The sequence below is a fragment of the Halichoerus grypus genome, chromosome 2, assembly GCF_964656455.1.
Source record: "Halichoerus grypus chromosome 2, mHalGry1.hap1.1, whole genome shotgun sequence".
Lineage (NCBI taxonomy): Eukaryota > Metazoa > Chordata > Mammalia > Carnivora > Phocidae > Halichoerus > Halichoerus grypus.
Genome location: NC_135713.1, coordinates 28033635 through 28048855, shown reverse-complemented (window position 1 = coordinate 28048855; position 15221 = coordinate 28033635). Strand labels below are relative to the sequence as shown.

General features: G+C 46.8%; 2 protein-coding genes across 10 annotated transcripts in view; one reads left to right on the top strand and one right to left on the bottom strand.

Annotated features, from left to right (window-relative positions):
* Positions 1 to 13337, bottom strand: part of SKP2 (S-phase kinase associated protein 2) — a 30981-nt gene extending 17644 nt beyond the window's left edge. For all 4 annotated transcript variants that reach the window (XM_036107410.2, XM_078066636.1, XM_078066635.1 and 1 more), the window contains exons 1-3: positions 13084 to 13337; positions 12328 to 12599; positions 1561 to 1672 (exon numbers count right to left, since the gene is read on the bottom strand). In XM_036107410.2, coding sequence (XP_035963303.1) covers positions 1561 to 1672; positions 12328 to 12599; positions 13084 to 13127 — 428 coding nt within the window. In that variant the 5' untranslated portion in view covers positions 13128 to 13337. The remainder of the gene's footprint in view (positions 1 to 1560; positions 1673 to 12327; positions 12600 to 13083) is intronic.
* A 105-nt stretch (positions 13338 to 13442) lies between these two features.
* Positions 13443 to 15221, top strand: part of LMBRD2 (LMBR1 domain containing 2) — a 41868-nt gene continuing 40089 nt past the window's right edge. For 5 of the 6 annotated variants that reach the window (XM_078066634.1, XM_036107409.2, XM_036107407.2 and 2 more), the window contains exon 1: positions 13443 to 13798. The gene's annotated coding sequence lies outside the window, so the exon portion shown is untranslated. The remainder of the gene's footprint in view (positions 13799 to 15221) is intronic. The other variant, XM_036107406.2, reaches the window with a different exon arrangement.

Genomic DNA, 15221 nt, shown 5'->3' with positions numbered 1-15221 from the left:
GGGGGATCAGTCCCCCTTAACCCCATGTTGTTTAAGGATCAACTACATTATTAAGAGATGACTATCAAATATCTACGAGAAATAAGGAACCCTACAAAGGAGTTCGGGTGTTTTACAATACCCTTTAAGCTTAAAAAAAAAAAGTGTATGCGTGGACAGAAATATATATATATATGTATGAACTAATGTGAAAGGAAAAACATTACTTAGATTTTGGATAGTGTTTCTAAAGCAAAAATGAAGTACGAAGTACCAAAATGTACTAAACAGTACAATAAGGGAGCGTTAACAGCCACAGATTAATTCAATTTAACAAAAAAAAAAGAAAGCATGAGATCCAGCACAGGAGGGAACATTTTAAATGCCTACTAGAATCGTATTTTTTAATACTGCTTGAAATAAGCAGACCACTGGCTGGGCTCTGGAATAATTCTGCATAATGAAATTGTCAAGGCGTTACGGGACCTCTATTATTAAGAAGGCCGTGCTTCACAGATGCCGGCTAGTACTTGTATGACAGTGACGTGAGGATTCATAGACTCTGCATGAAGAGGTCAGCTGGCTGACAAAGAAAATCACTATGGGGTCACCCGGGAGCGATCAGCGCACCTCCACCACCACTCGCTCCAGCATTCCGGGTGCACACTCCCGCCCCCTGGGGCTCTTCTAAGCCAGGAGCCCACTCCTGGAAATGCTTGCGGTGTCTTACTGCCCACACAGCCCTGAATGGAGGGGAAGGGGCTCTTGCCATCTCCCAGTGAGAGCCCTAGATACGTGGAGGGAGGGGAGACGCAGATGGCCTTCAAGCGCAAAGGATGGCTAGTGGTTGGCTGAAGATGACAAGTGGAATTGATGGAGAAAGTTCCAGCTGAAACACAAAGCCTCCCCCCCCCCCGCCCCTCCTGGCCTGTGACTGCCTCCAGCGCACCAGGACTTTCCATGCGCAGCTCACTGTGCAAACCTGAAGGTGCCCCCGAACCAACAAGGCATCAACGACTACTGGCGGCCACGTGCCGCCCGCTCTCACGAGCCAGGCACCGCACCGGCACCTTCGGATTTCATCCTCATCACTGCCCTGTCTGGAACATACTAGGACCTCCATTGTATATGTGGCGGGGTGGACCGAGGCTCAGAAGTGTCAAGTATGTCCCCCGGTCACAGAGTGCTAAGTGGCAGAGATGGGGTTCACACTGAGGTTGAATACCGCTTTCCCTATTGCACTCAGCGCCCAGCCCCCAGCCCCGGTGTGGGGAGTGGCCAGGCCCTCATGCAGCCCCCTGCAGCCCCCTTCACTTCTAGTGCATCAGATGCAGAGTCAGAATCCAATAAGCGCATGAATACAGAAAGAAGTTTTCTGAGGTGAGTAAGGTTACACCTCCAGGAGACTCCTCCCTTCCAGTGTGAAATGAACACCCTAATATTCATAAAAATACGAAGATACCTAGTTTGCTTTCTGCTCCTATATTTTTCCTAGTTTTTAGTTTCACTAGGCCCAAATGAATAAATAAATAACTCTCCCCTTCTTCCACACATATACCAAGAGGGGTGAAAAATACTTACGCTAGGTGATACCACCTCTTACAAACACTGGAGACCTTTAGGAGTTCAGGGAGGCACAGACAGGAAAAGATCCCTAAGAGCAGCTCGTCTGGAAGTGAGTCCCATGAAACACCTTTAAGGGAAAAAAAAAAGTGTTTTCTCATCACCATTCTTTTACCCAATCAAGTCTACTCAGTCTTTTCGTGCTCGTCAAGGGTACACAATATTGAACTTAAAAGGGGAATTTAACATGAATCGAATTACTCATCCCACAATTGTTTTTCTGTTCACTCATGGTCTCTGTACCCAGGGGTAAGCACCACACTTTCTCAGCAAAGGAGAAAAGACAAAACCAAGAATACTTTTTCATACCGTTTTTGTCTTCAGCACCTGCCGGCCAACCTTAGGCAAGGTCCATATTAACGGTGGTACACACCAAGTCCCCACCCCCTCAGAGAGCATTCCATGATGTCCAAGTATGATGCCTCTGGTCACTAAGAAATGCCTTGTCTCTCTCAGAAGTGGATTTGGTGGTGGATTTATTGAGTAGTGACCTTATCTAAAAGGCAAATGAAGTTTCCTCCTCCTCCTTTCAGATTTACAGAAAGCACTCAGAAGTCAACTTGCCTACAAGTGCAATATCCAAAGGGTGCTTTCATGTACCTCTCCACTTACTATGGTGCCATGAAGCACTTTAGGTGTTGAGGAGAGAGCAGGAAATAAGACAGACAAAGCACTTTAGCTTCATAGAGCTTACATTCTGGTGGGAAGAAATAATCACACATAAAAAAATAAGTAAATTACATGATATGTAAAAACTGGATTATTGCTATGCAGAAAAATTAAGCAGGGTAAAGGAGAGGATAGGAAGTACAGGGGCCAGTGTTCAGAAACTCAACAAAGAGGTCAAGGAAGGTCTTACCGAGACAGTGATCACCGAGCAAAGGCTCGAACAAAGTGAGGGAGCCAGCCCTATGAGTACCCAGGGTGTGTTCTAGATACAGGGAACAGCATGTCTGTTTTGAGGAACAGCAAGGCCAGTGCAGAAGAAGAGCGAGGAGAGGGGTGATAGAGGATGATGAGGTAGAGAAGTGAGAGGGGCCAGGTCATGCAGGACTTTCTACATCATGATGAGGACTCTGGCTGTGATGCTCAACATCATGAGGAACCACTAGAGGGTTCTGAGCATAGAAAGTTCTAAAAGCACTGCTTGGGCTCCTGTGTTAAAAATAAAAAACTGGAGGGGAAAAAAAAGGTAGATACATTAAGGTCAGTTTTGTCTTATAAAAGCAATTTCTAAATAGAATTCTTACGTATGAGCATACAGAATAACCTACAAGAACAGGACAACAGGACAATGGCCAAGAAGGAAATGAGTACGAAGCAAAGCAGCTGAGTGCTTAGATTAGTTCAGTAACTCATCTTCCCAGTCTCCCTCTGCCCCCAGTCGCTCTTGTACACCACGCCTAGTGCTATCCTCTCCCCTCTGTGATGGTTCACTCCACGTGTCAACCTGACTGGGTCAAGGGGTGCTCAGAGGTTTAGTCCAACAGTGTTCTGGGTGTGTCTGTGCGGGGTTCCTGCATGAGATGAACATTTGAGTCCATCAACTGAGAAATGCAGATTCCCTTCCCCAATGTGAGTGGGTCTCATCCAATCCAAGGCTGATGAGAACAAAAGGCTGATGAAGGGAGAACATGTCCCATGGAAGTACAAAGATTATTTAAAAATTTGAGCTGGGACATGGATCTCCTCCTGCCTTCAGAGCTGGACTGGAACTTAACCATCTGCTCTCCTGGTTCCCAGGCCTTTGGACTGCAGACGCTGGGGCTTTTCAGCTTCCATAACCGGATGAGCCAATTCCTTATAATAAATCTGCCTACGTCCCCTACTTGTTCAGTGTCTCTGGAGATCCCTGATTGCTAACACACCGTCCCTCCCCATCTAAAAGGTGTCAGCATTTACTGCACAGGTACACCGTGCCAGGCTCTGCAGAGAACTTGATGGAGAAAAGCTGCCTTGGGTTAGTATTCTCGGGCAATCTTTCTAAAACAATCATGCCCTTCCATCAATTAGAACCTTTCAGTGGTGCCCCCAAATATGTAGCCTGAAGTCCAAACTGCTAGGCATGAAATTCAAAGCCTTCATGTCAGGGCCCCACTCATTTTTCTCGGGGCATTATGTAGAGATATGTTGCAGCCATTTGGACCTACTTGTAATTCTCAGAATGTTCTGTGCCACATCTCAGTAGCCCTGTACACACCCTGCCTGCCCCCAACTGCTACTGATTTAAAATCAAGTTGCTAGTAAAGCCCTGATGCCTATGGAAGGCTTCCCATGACATCACCAAGAACAAGTCACTTTTTTTTTTAACCACAATTTTATTATTTACTTACTTATCTGTTTAGCCCCTGCCCCTGCTGGGCCCTGAGTTCTGGAGAGCAAAAAAATGATTTTTTTTTTTTTTTTAAATAATCTTTGTACTCCCACGAGCTAGCTCAATGTCTGATACATTCGTCCATGCATATCTTTATTGAACATGTAGTATATCCAGGTGTCTGTTCTACGAAGACTCATAAGGGATGGCCAGCTCAGAGTCTGAGAAACAAACAGGAAATTTCAGTAAAGTATCATAATGGGCTGCAACAGGGTTCACGGTGCTGTGCTGGGTCTGGTGGTAGAGCAGTGATCAGGGAAGCCTTCCTGGAGGAAGTGGCCTCTACTGAAAAATGAGGAGATACGCAGCTGCTCAATGAATGCCTACCCACCCTCTCTGGAAGACAAAATGAATCACTGTAGCCCTGAAACGAGGGGTAAACAGATAAAGGCAGATCATCCCTGCTGACCCTGGACCACGACCTGGGGAGGCCAGCTGGAGAGGACCCGGAAACTTCTCCGTGTGGCAGCAACCCTCCGTCACCACCACAAGGTTCCTCCAAGCTCAGCATGGGCAGAGGACAGAGGCTCTCAAACAGGGCTCCTGCTCCGCCTCCCAAATTGGAAAAAAGCTGATAGTGTTTTCTAAGTTTTCCTTCCATTAATTCTTCTTAACTCCCTGACCTCTGTCACCTCTTGCCCTGTAGATCAGATTCTAGCAGTTCATTTGGCAAAAGATGACACACTTAGTTATTCTGAATCTAGTAGGCTGAGACTGCACTACGACCCGTCAGCTCATCGGGACACCAGGTGCTTGGCCTCCCGGAGTGTAAGAACTGCGGGAACGCACCTCTGGTGCCCAAGTTTACAAAGCTTGGGCATGGTACTTAATCCCTCGGGCTTGGTTTCCTCATCTGCAGGAACTCGAATAAAGGGATTTATTTTGCAAAGTAGTTCCCTATGAAGACTAAATAATGTAAGGGAAGAGATCACGCAGCAGAGTCGAACTTCCTTTCTCCTTCTTGACTCGTTTTTCTCCTCTCTCCATTAAATCCGTGCCTTTGCCTTTTGTGAGGACCTTTTCTTTTCAATGCTGTTTGGAATTTTCACCTGTTTGAAAACACACCAGGTTTTAATAGGGTTTGGACAAGGGCTACATGGTGTGATTTACCGAGAGCCCCAAACAGCGCTCTATCTAAGTTTGGGATCCCCAGAAGCAGAGCTGGAGGACCTGAATTCAAATAGTTTATTTGGTAAGTAATCCCAGGAAGAACTGGAAAGTGAAGAGATATGGAAGGGAAGGAAGCCAGCGCGGGGTATGTTAATAAACAGGTTATGGCCATGGCCAAGTGGAGTTCAAGTCTGCTGGGGACTCCAGGAGACCCTACAGCTCCTGCCCTAGAGCTGTCCCAGCTGAGGGCACAGGGGCTGGGGTATTAATCCACCAACGCCTGTCAGTCACTGGGTGGGGGCTTCAGGGAGCGGGGCAGGCATGTTACCTCCCCACACGCCTGCCCAGAGAGGTGTCAAGCAGGCACATCTGCATGCAGGAGAAAGCCTTTGGCATATAAAGGAGCGCTGAGCTCCAAGGGGCTCTCGATGGGCCGCCACGCATCTACTAAAGACGGTGGGAAAGGAAATTAGGGAGACTTCTTGTGAAGGGCAGGGTGGGAGAAATAAATTAATGAACTTAGTGTTTATTTTATTGGGAACACATAAGAAATCAGAAACAACTGGAACAATATGAGCTAGGTAATGATAAGGCTTGAAGGAAAACTAGTCAGAGCAACGAAGGCAGAGGTTTGCAGAGGACGCCGAAGCCGGGCACTGAAGCCAGGCCAGTAATACTGCTAGAATGAGGAGGGCCTTGCACTGCAGCTTCTACCTTCACCTGTCCAACTCCTACTCATTCATCCTTCGGATCTCAGCTTAAACGTCACCCTCTGGGAGGAGCACTCCCAGGTCACCATCGCAGCCCCCAGACCCAGTACACAGCGCTATACCCGGCCCCCAGGCAATCAATAAATCTTTGCTGGATGCATTATACCTTTTACTTTCCCTTCATGCCATTTGTGAATGTGCTAATTTTGTATTTGTGTGACTGGTTAACCTCTGCTAGCCAAGTAACTAGTACACACCCAGTGCCTAGGGGAGGGCCTGGCAATGAGTATCAGAAAGTGCTCAGCTGGTATTTCACAAAGGAATGACTGACACCCAGAGGAAGCATGCTGGCTTTAACCCAGAGACAGGCAAGACTGCTGCTGCCTCTGAAGACCAGTTAGGCTCCTCATCTGTAAAATGAGAAGGCTGGCCTATGGCTCCGCTTCAATCAACATTCCTGGGTGCCGAATAAACACAGCAGTGCTGGGAGCTGCGTGTAAGCCACAGTCCCAGCCCCGCTTGGGAGACAAACTAATCAACAAACACATAACCTCGCGTTTAAAAACTGCCGTTTACTGAAAGCATTTATTCAAGCACACGGACTCGAAATGCAGCAACCCTGGGTATTCAGTATGTGTCATTTTACCCAGGAGGAAATTGGTCTCAGCAGAGTTAAGTAACCCCACCAAGGTGATATTAACTGTGGGGCGGCAGAGCCAGGAGGCAAAGTTGGGGCTGCCCTGTCTGAGCATGCCAAAAGCCCACGCCCTGAGGTGCAGGCGTAGACACAAGAGGTGGGTGTTTGGAGGCTGGTCAGGTAGCGGAGGGCGCTGTACCTGCAAAGGAATGACACGGCACTGCTGGGTGTCCAGGGAACGAGGCTGAGGCTGGAGACCAAAACCCAGCGCACAAAGGTAATGTCCCCAGGTCAGTATACGAGTTGTCTGTGAGATGGGGGAAGGGCTTCAGAAGAAGATGCAACCATGACAAAAGAGACAAGGTCACACAACCAATAAGTGGCAGGGTGGGGATTCAACCCTACGTCTGACTCCAAATGATGCCCTTTCGACCACAGGCTGCTCTAACATTCTACGCTCTCCCCTGTCCTGAGTTCTTGATGTTCTACAAGGTTAGGGAAGGTTGAGAATTACACCTGACTTGCTATGGAAAAAGAACTCAATCAAGGCGAGGGAGGGAGGGCAGGCAGGAAGAGGGAGTAAAACAAAGATGCTGAGAGCTATCAAGTGGGCTTCCAAAGGGAATCAACAACGGCCGAGACAATGCATGGCCTCAGCTGGCAGCCAAGTGCCCAGGGCTCCCTCAGTCTGGCCCGAGGACACTGACTGCAGGGCCCCTGGCTGGAGGGCTGAAGCCTGAGACCGGCCGCTGTCCAAGCAGATGGAGCAGAAGTCTGTCCTCCAGCTCCAGTGGCTGGCATCCAGGCTGGTGATATGCTTAATCTAATTTTACTTGCCATATTGAATTCTCAAAACATCAGCCATCTGTTTCCTGGATTCCTAACTACTCTGCCGTCTGGTCTGTTTGCCTGAGCGGATGCGAGAGTCCAGAGCAGGTCTTTCCTCCACTCGCCTCTTCTAAACCCCCCAAGGCTGCACACCAGCCCCGAGCAGTAAAGGAAACAATTATTCAAGCCCACAGTGGCTGCTCTTCAACTGCATGAAGGCAGTTAAACATACTTCAGAGCCACAAACAGGGCGAAAACTGGCCAGATTCACAAAGCTGCTGGTCGTCATCCTTGGCCACTGTCATTTCCACTTCTCCCTCACGTGCAACCCCAGCTGTCCACGTCTGTCACCTCACCGCTGCCCATGCCTCAAATCCTCTGGGGAGAGCAGCTTAGGGAAGAGTTTTCTATGCATGAGATCTTCGCAAGTCTAGGTTACTCATCTTACTTGGCTTATTTATTTCTTGGACTATCACCTACACTCAGATTCAAGTTAAAATTCCAAATTTTAATCATAAACAAAACTGACTCTTAAAACTGCTCCTCTCCTTAAACATGGATCAACAAATGATACTTGAAGAACGAGCGGGCACTGGTGCTCACACTTACGGTTTTTTAGTGTTTAAGGGTGGGGGCTCACTTTATGTTTGCTTGTGCTAGCTTGTTTGAAGTATTAACAACCTATGCTTCCTTTCTGGGAAACCGCAAACGTTCTGCCATGCTGGGATGAGTTTTCCTTCCTCTGCCCACAAATCATAAGAACACTAGACCATATGAACTTGGTATTTTTGGTTTTTGTTTTGGCTAAGTGGGCAAAACTTAAAAAAGCAAAACACAGCAAAACAAAAACAGGGTCCTCAACGACCCTTCAGTCCAACCCTCTATTTCCGTAAGAGACTTGCTCAACCCTGAAATGTGGGAACAGCGGTGGAGAAACCATGGAAATTGCGATTTAGAGAACAAGGTATAATATACACGCTCTACATGAGATCTGAGAGCCAGGCTTTTGTCTGTTATGGGCACTGCTGTATTCTTAATCTCTAGAATGCGCAATAAATACTTGTTGAATGATTAAATGAAAGGAAGCTATAGGGCAAAGAAAAAGATGCCTCAAAGGGCCCCATAAATATGGCTCTTACAGAGCTGAGCTTTGGGAGCTGTGGGCTAAGATTCATTGGTGAGTCATGAAATCAATTTAGTTTGAGCAGCACTGTTTGGAAAGAATGGAATGGAACAGAATAGGAAATTATCTTAGTAAGGGGAAATATAGTTTTGTGAAATTTCTGTTTCCGGCACACACCCAGGATTACAACGTAAAATACATTTATTACTGGCTTAAAGAAAAAAATTGGAGGAAAAATGTTGGCCTGGGGACATTAAAAAGCAGATTCCCAGGCTCAAGACATGACTTCTTGAATCAGAATCTCAGGAATTTTGCACTTTGAACAAGTTCCTTCAGGGATATCAGCAGACATTAAACTTCAGAGTCTCCACTCTGAGAACCATTGCAGGGTCTGGGAATGTCAAGCAGTTTAACAGCCATGGAAAAGCTAATCAACAAATTAGTTCGACAGTGTTTTCATGGCCCTCTTGTTTGTGGGGGGTGGGGGGTGGGGAGAAAAGGGACCAAGATAGGCATTTAATGACCACAACGAATAAAATACAGTTGTCCTCTTTGTGCCTATTATTAACCTCACGACTAGGCCACTTACTGCCAACTCCTTCCATATACTCACCCCGAGGGCCACAAAGACCTGTCCTCATACGGGTTTGCCACAGTTTTTAACTTCCAAAATAAAACGAGGACAAGGATTTAGTCACCAGACAGATGTGTGTGTCTGGCATGGGGCCTGCAGGGAGACTGCTGAGCGAAGAACCAGGAAAAACTCACAGCCCAGGGCCCCTGTCATCAGATCGCTACATAAAGCAGGTGTGGCCTCTTCTACCCTAATCCTGGCAGAGCTCTTAGCCACCTGTCTTGACAACTGCAGACAAACTCCCCGGAACGATGATCCAGATACACTGGAAGCCCAGGCTCCTGGAGGCCCCCTGGGAATCCTCTAGCCCAGCTGTCCCTCCTCCTGCAGCAGTGAATCTACTTCCCCACACCCCACACCAATTAACCAATCCATGTTGTGTGTAATATCACGCACATACAATGTATACAATTAGCTTCCTTCTCTGCCTCTCTCTTAGGTAGTAACAAACATAAAAACTTTTTTTTTCCCCTCTTCTCACTTCAGACATATGTATTTGAGGGCAATTTTAATCTAGACTCACTGACTGGACCATTTCCAGATCTTTCTTTCTGCAGAGCCTCCACTTGTGCTGAGAGGAGGAAGACTGTCCACGTCCACTGGGAATCACCTGGAAGTCCTTCTGCACCTGGGAAGCCGCACCTGCCTCCATTTGGCACAAGGGGTTCCCCTCCTCTGGCCTCCTAGAGCACTTACTACCTGAACTGCTCATCAGATGCTAGTGTTTTAGCCGCCATCTTCTGCTGTGAGCTCCTCCTAGTGTGTATTATCTCTTCTCCTCAACTTGACTAGCAATTTCCTACAAGCCAGGAACCATACCTTCATCTTCTGTAGTGCCTTGCTTAAAAAATGACTTTTTTATTTATACAGCTCTCTCTGGGTATGACTGTGGAAGGACACACAGGAATCACACTCAACGTTTAAAAGCACTGGACAAATTAATCAAAATCTGCTCATCGTAGCAGAAAGCGTCTTTCACCACATTTGGTTGGTCAAGCACCAAATTGCTAGGGCTGCACTCGAGACACTAAAAATAACATTAACATTAAATTTTGAGAAAAAAAAAATTCTACACTAACAAGGTCCGGCTAACAGGATTAAGGACAAAAGCAAAAGTGAAGTGGCTTCAAAATGAGTGTCAGAAATTTTGACCAAATTAACTGGGGTTACTTATCACATGTTACGTGCATGCAGCATGCTAAGTTTTATGTGCACTCTTTCACTTAATCTTCACGCCAACCTATGAAGTATTATTATTCCATTTCACAAAGAAACAAAGGCACAGAGAGCTCAAATAACTTCCCAAGGTTGGTAAACAGCAGAATTAGGATGTAAAGTCAGATCTGTCTGACTTCACAAACCCTTATTGCCTTTCTAATTAATTCAACCCTTCTTGATGTAGATTTCTAGACCATAATCTGTAGGTTCTCTTTCCTAATGAAAGTCAAAACCCCAAAACAACAGATTTTTTTTTTTTTTAAGCAAAGCAACCAACCAACCCTTCTTCAAAGAAAGTCAGATGGGAGCACACTTATCACTACTCCCACACCTCTTAATAAATCTCTAAACTTCTAGGCCTGACCCCCCTACAGTTTAATCCCAACACATCAGAGTGTCCTTTTGTTTTTTTTTAAATATTTTATTTATTCATTTGAGACACAGAGATAGAGAGAAAGAGAGAGCATGAGCAGGGGGAGAAGCATAGGGAGAGGGAGAAGCAGGCTCCCCTCCGAGCCAGGAGCCCGATATGGGACTCGATCCCAGGACGCTGGGATCAAGACCCGAGCTGAAGGCAGATGCTTAACCATCTGAGCCACCCAGGCGCCCCTCGGTGTGTCCTTTTAAAAGGTCACATCACAAGTCTGTTCAACACCACCTCTAGCCCTATCTCCCACTACTCTCCCCTTTGCTCATTCCACATATGGCTTCCTTCTTCCTTAAGCAAACATGACATGCTTCTGCCCCAGGGTTTTTGCACTGACTTTGTCCTCTGCTTGGAGCCCTCTTCTTCAAGATATTTGCATGGCACATTCCTCACACTTCCTTTATGCCTTTGCTTAAAAAGCTCGTGTCTAAGTGAGGCCTTCCCTCAATACCCTATTTAAACTTGCAATCCATCTTCCCACCCCAGGACTTCAATCCCTCATGCCTTGTTCTATATCTGATTTTGGCCACAACATTTATCACCTTCTAACATACTACATTTATTATGTAGTTGTTTATGTTTATTGCATCTACTCTCTCCAACAGAAATTTTACGAGGGCAGGAATGTTTATTACGTTCATTGCATCTACTCTCTCGAAATTTTACGAGGGCAGGAATGTTTAGGTTTTGTTTGCTGCCTTATCCCCAACACCTAAAACAATGCCCCCCACATAGCATGTGCTCAGCAAATATTTGCGGGATTGTTTTAAATGACTTACTGGCAAGAAAAACTGATAACCCAAGTCACTGCACTGTGTTTACCCTATGGCTTTTTGTACCCTTGGGGTTCTGCTCCACTCTGGGAGGCACTCATTGACCTGTTTGAGAAGCCTGGGGATGGGGAGCTATCAAAGAGGGAAATGATACGGTGAGTTCTACATTTCAGTCAGTCCGCTCTAGCTCTGGGGGTGGATCTGTGGAGGATAAGACTGGAATTATGAGTCCATTCCAATATTCAGGCAAGAGATAGTGAGAGTTTGAAAAACACCTAGGAGACAAAAGGGAAAGATTCAATGATTGGTTGGATGCTGGAGGATGGTGGGAAGGGACTGACCCTCATGTTTCTGGTTGGGTGACTGACTGAACAGATAATGCTGCCAGTAATGGAGACAGAGCATACCAGAAAAATCCCACTTGGGAGGTCCCCGGGGATATAAGTCCCTACACTCAGTTTAACATTCACTTTATTAGTCCTTTGACAAATAACTAAAGCAATTATGGCAACAAACTCAATCAAGGTTATAGATCAGCAGAATATAAACAACAACAACAACAAAATCCTACAAGATTATTGCTTATGTCCCCATTTATCAGTGGCACTGAGCTGGCCTTTGTACATGCAGATTCCCTTCATAGGAAAGAGGCAGGAATGTCTTCTGGGTTAAAATTTCACATGGGTTAAAAGTCAATTGTGCACCTGAAAATATATACCTACCAAGATTCCTGTAGATTTCAGTGACCAGTTGTCCCATTTCTTTGAAAAACGACTTCAGAAGTAGGCAATTTTAAAAGCGTGCCATCCTAAAGATCGCTAAACAAAGATTACCAATAAAATACTTCAATCCGCCTCTTATGTGACCGACAGTTTTACCCTCATACCTTACCTGGAAAGTTGTCTCGATTTAGCTTAGGTCTGCGGACTATCACAAAGTCCTTGTCATTCCCCTTGCTTTTCAGCCGTTTTCGGGGAGGGCTCTGAGGGTGGGCCAGGTTTGAGAGCAGTTCCTGGGGGATATTCTCACTGTCCACCTCCTCCTTCTCCAGGGCAGAGACCCCCATGCCCGACAGCAGTTCAGATGTCTTGCTAGAATCCCATCCCCACGTGAAGCTGGTGGTAACGTTGCTACTCTGGTCGGGAATCTCCTGGAGGTGTTTCCTGCAGAAATGCACAACAGCCCATGCTTCTTTCAAAAATACACCCGTGAATAATTCAAAGATAGGCCTAAATGAAACTGCAAGTTATGCAATGCAGAGAACTTTCACAGTGTCTCATAGAATTGCTTTTAAATGCCGGCGGCAAGTTTCTAAGAAGGAAAGAGAAAATAACAGAAAACCAAAAGGGCTTTTTGATTTACGATCACGGAGAAGGCCTCAAGAATGTCTTAAAGTGGAGGGAACAGACAAGCGGGAGAGCACAACGATGGAAAACAGTAGCAGGAAAGCTCAATAAGGGAAGGCAAATAAAACCGCACGCTGATCACCGCACTAAAGCATCCAGCCATCCACTCTTTCCCAAAGAGGGAGCTAAGCAAGTATTCACTTTACAGCATTTGTAACAATATTAGCAAGTAGCAATATTCGCGGCCTAAAAAAACTGAGACCGTTCATTCACTCTCTGCCCCCTTTTGCAATCGGGTTACCTGTGCATGGCGTCCACGGGTTCTGGAGTTTTAAATGCGTACATTAATTGCAGAACTGCCCGCCTCCGGGATTCCCGCTTTGGCGCGCGCGGCGGCTCACGGCCTGCAGCTCCGACCCCCAGCAGCAAGACCCGCGAACTCTAGCAACGTTCCATCCTGGCCGCGCGCGCAGGGCTCTTCTACTCGCTCTCCTCCGCCGCTGCCGTCTGCGGCCCCGCGGCCTGCTGGGAACTGTAGTTTCTGCTGTGCCTCGTAGTCCGGCCGGCTCTCCGATGCTTTCTTCCTTACTACTTTACCCGCCTTCGAGATACCCAGAACTCCCCGCGGCTGCGAGGCTGGGCTACCCACGGGGTAGGCGGGGAAGCGGAAGTGGGCGGTGCTCCGGCTGGCTGGGAAATGTCAGCCGCTTGACTGGGGACGGGTTTTCCTTACCCCAGAGCCTGCAGGCCCTTTAGTGATCGTCACCGCCGTCGCCTCGGACCGTAGGTCCCAGATTTGGACGGCTGTGGCGGACGCGGAGTTTCCCGGTCCTTCCAGACGCTGTCTGGCAAGATCGGACGGTGAGCCTGATGGGGAGAGCCTGAGGCACTTTGGGGTCTGGGGTCTGAGGCCGAGCGCAGGCGGAGATCGAGAGGACCTCGGAGACCCCGAGCAGCCGCCACCGCGGGCCTACGTTCCCGGCCACTGATAGGCGGTAGCCAGGTCCGCCGGCCAGGTGAGAGGTTGGGGGCCGCGGGCGTCACACTTGCTCTCCCTTCCGCCGGGAAGCTGCTTCCTCCATCGGGGGGAGAGTGACCCTTGGAACTGGGTCTATGCACAGGATCCTTTCCTCAACAGTAAAATAGGCACTACGGCTTCCAGGCTTATCTCGAGAACACGCTTGGCCGTGAGGGTCAAGTCAGATAACGCTCGTGAAAGCGTTTTGTAAACTAAAGCGCAGTTCGAACGAGAGGCGGTGGTTTAATTTTAGGGGAGCAGGAGAGCACAGTGGTTCCTGTGTGCGGTGGCAAAGCTGCGCATTCCCTTGCAGCCTTGACGAGTTTCAGAAATGCCAGCACGGGAACAAATAAGGTGACTATATGTTTGCAAAGGGCCTTTCAGCGCAACTCTAGGGGCCACCAGCGAAGCCATTCGGTTGCTCGCGTTCAACGGGCCACGTCTGGTTGCGTCGCCGTGTAAAACCGAGCTGCTTTCAGCCTATCTCCGCCAAGAAGAGTTTGGAGGCGGTTAGAGGAGGGAGTGTGCCATATTCTAAGGTAGGATGACCATGCGAAATCCATTGTGCACACTACACCATGACTGTGACCCCTGGAAAACAGTGGAAGAGAGAAGGGGAATAAATTCCAACCCTCATAAAAATGCAGAGGATTTATAAAGTTCAGAAGTAAGCAGACAAAAATATTAGAGTATTACTTCAGTATGCAGTATGACATACCTTAAAAAATAGTATGACATACCATTAAAAAAACGATTCGCTTTATGCTGGAATTAAACCTCTCTTGCCCGGGTATGTGCTGGTTTCAGGCTTGGTGCTTAGCCTGAAAAGTGACCACTTCTTGATTAAGGTATTCACGAATCTTTAGTTTTTTCTTGAAAATAAGTGAAATTGGTGTAAAGAAGGGATATGCTCACAAGTTGATTTAAACTAGGTGAAAATACTAGGCTGAATGTTCACAATTCATTAAACTGATGTTATGGAAAATATTGTTAAATGCAAGTTACCTTTATGTTACTTTGGCTAAGGAGAAAGCAGTTGCCTTCCTTTGAAATCTACATCCTTTTCCTTAAAATTGCAACTCATTAGAGAACATAATTTTGTCTTTAAAAAAAGTTATAGTCTCTTTCAAGAAAGTAAAACAGAGGGAGTGTATACACTAATGGAGGAGAAAGAAACGAGGAAAAAATATTTTAAATGCCATGATGAGAATAAACAAAGTTTTGAGATATAAAGTAGGTCTTATAGATAGGAAGGTCTAATGGGATGATTTTAAATTTAAAGATGAGAAATATCCTGGTAGTAGGATTTAGTAAGTAGTTTCCTAGGAGCCAGGGAACATTTCTAGTTCTTAGAATACTTGAAATAGCTGAATTGGTGGACAGGAGGCCCTCTATAGAACTTCAAAGAAAGCCTGTCAACT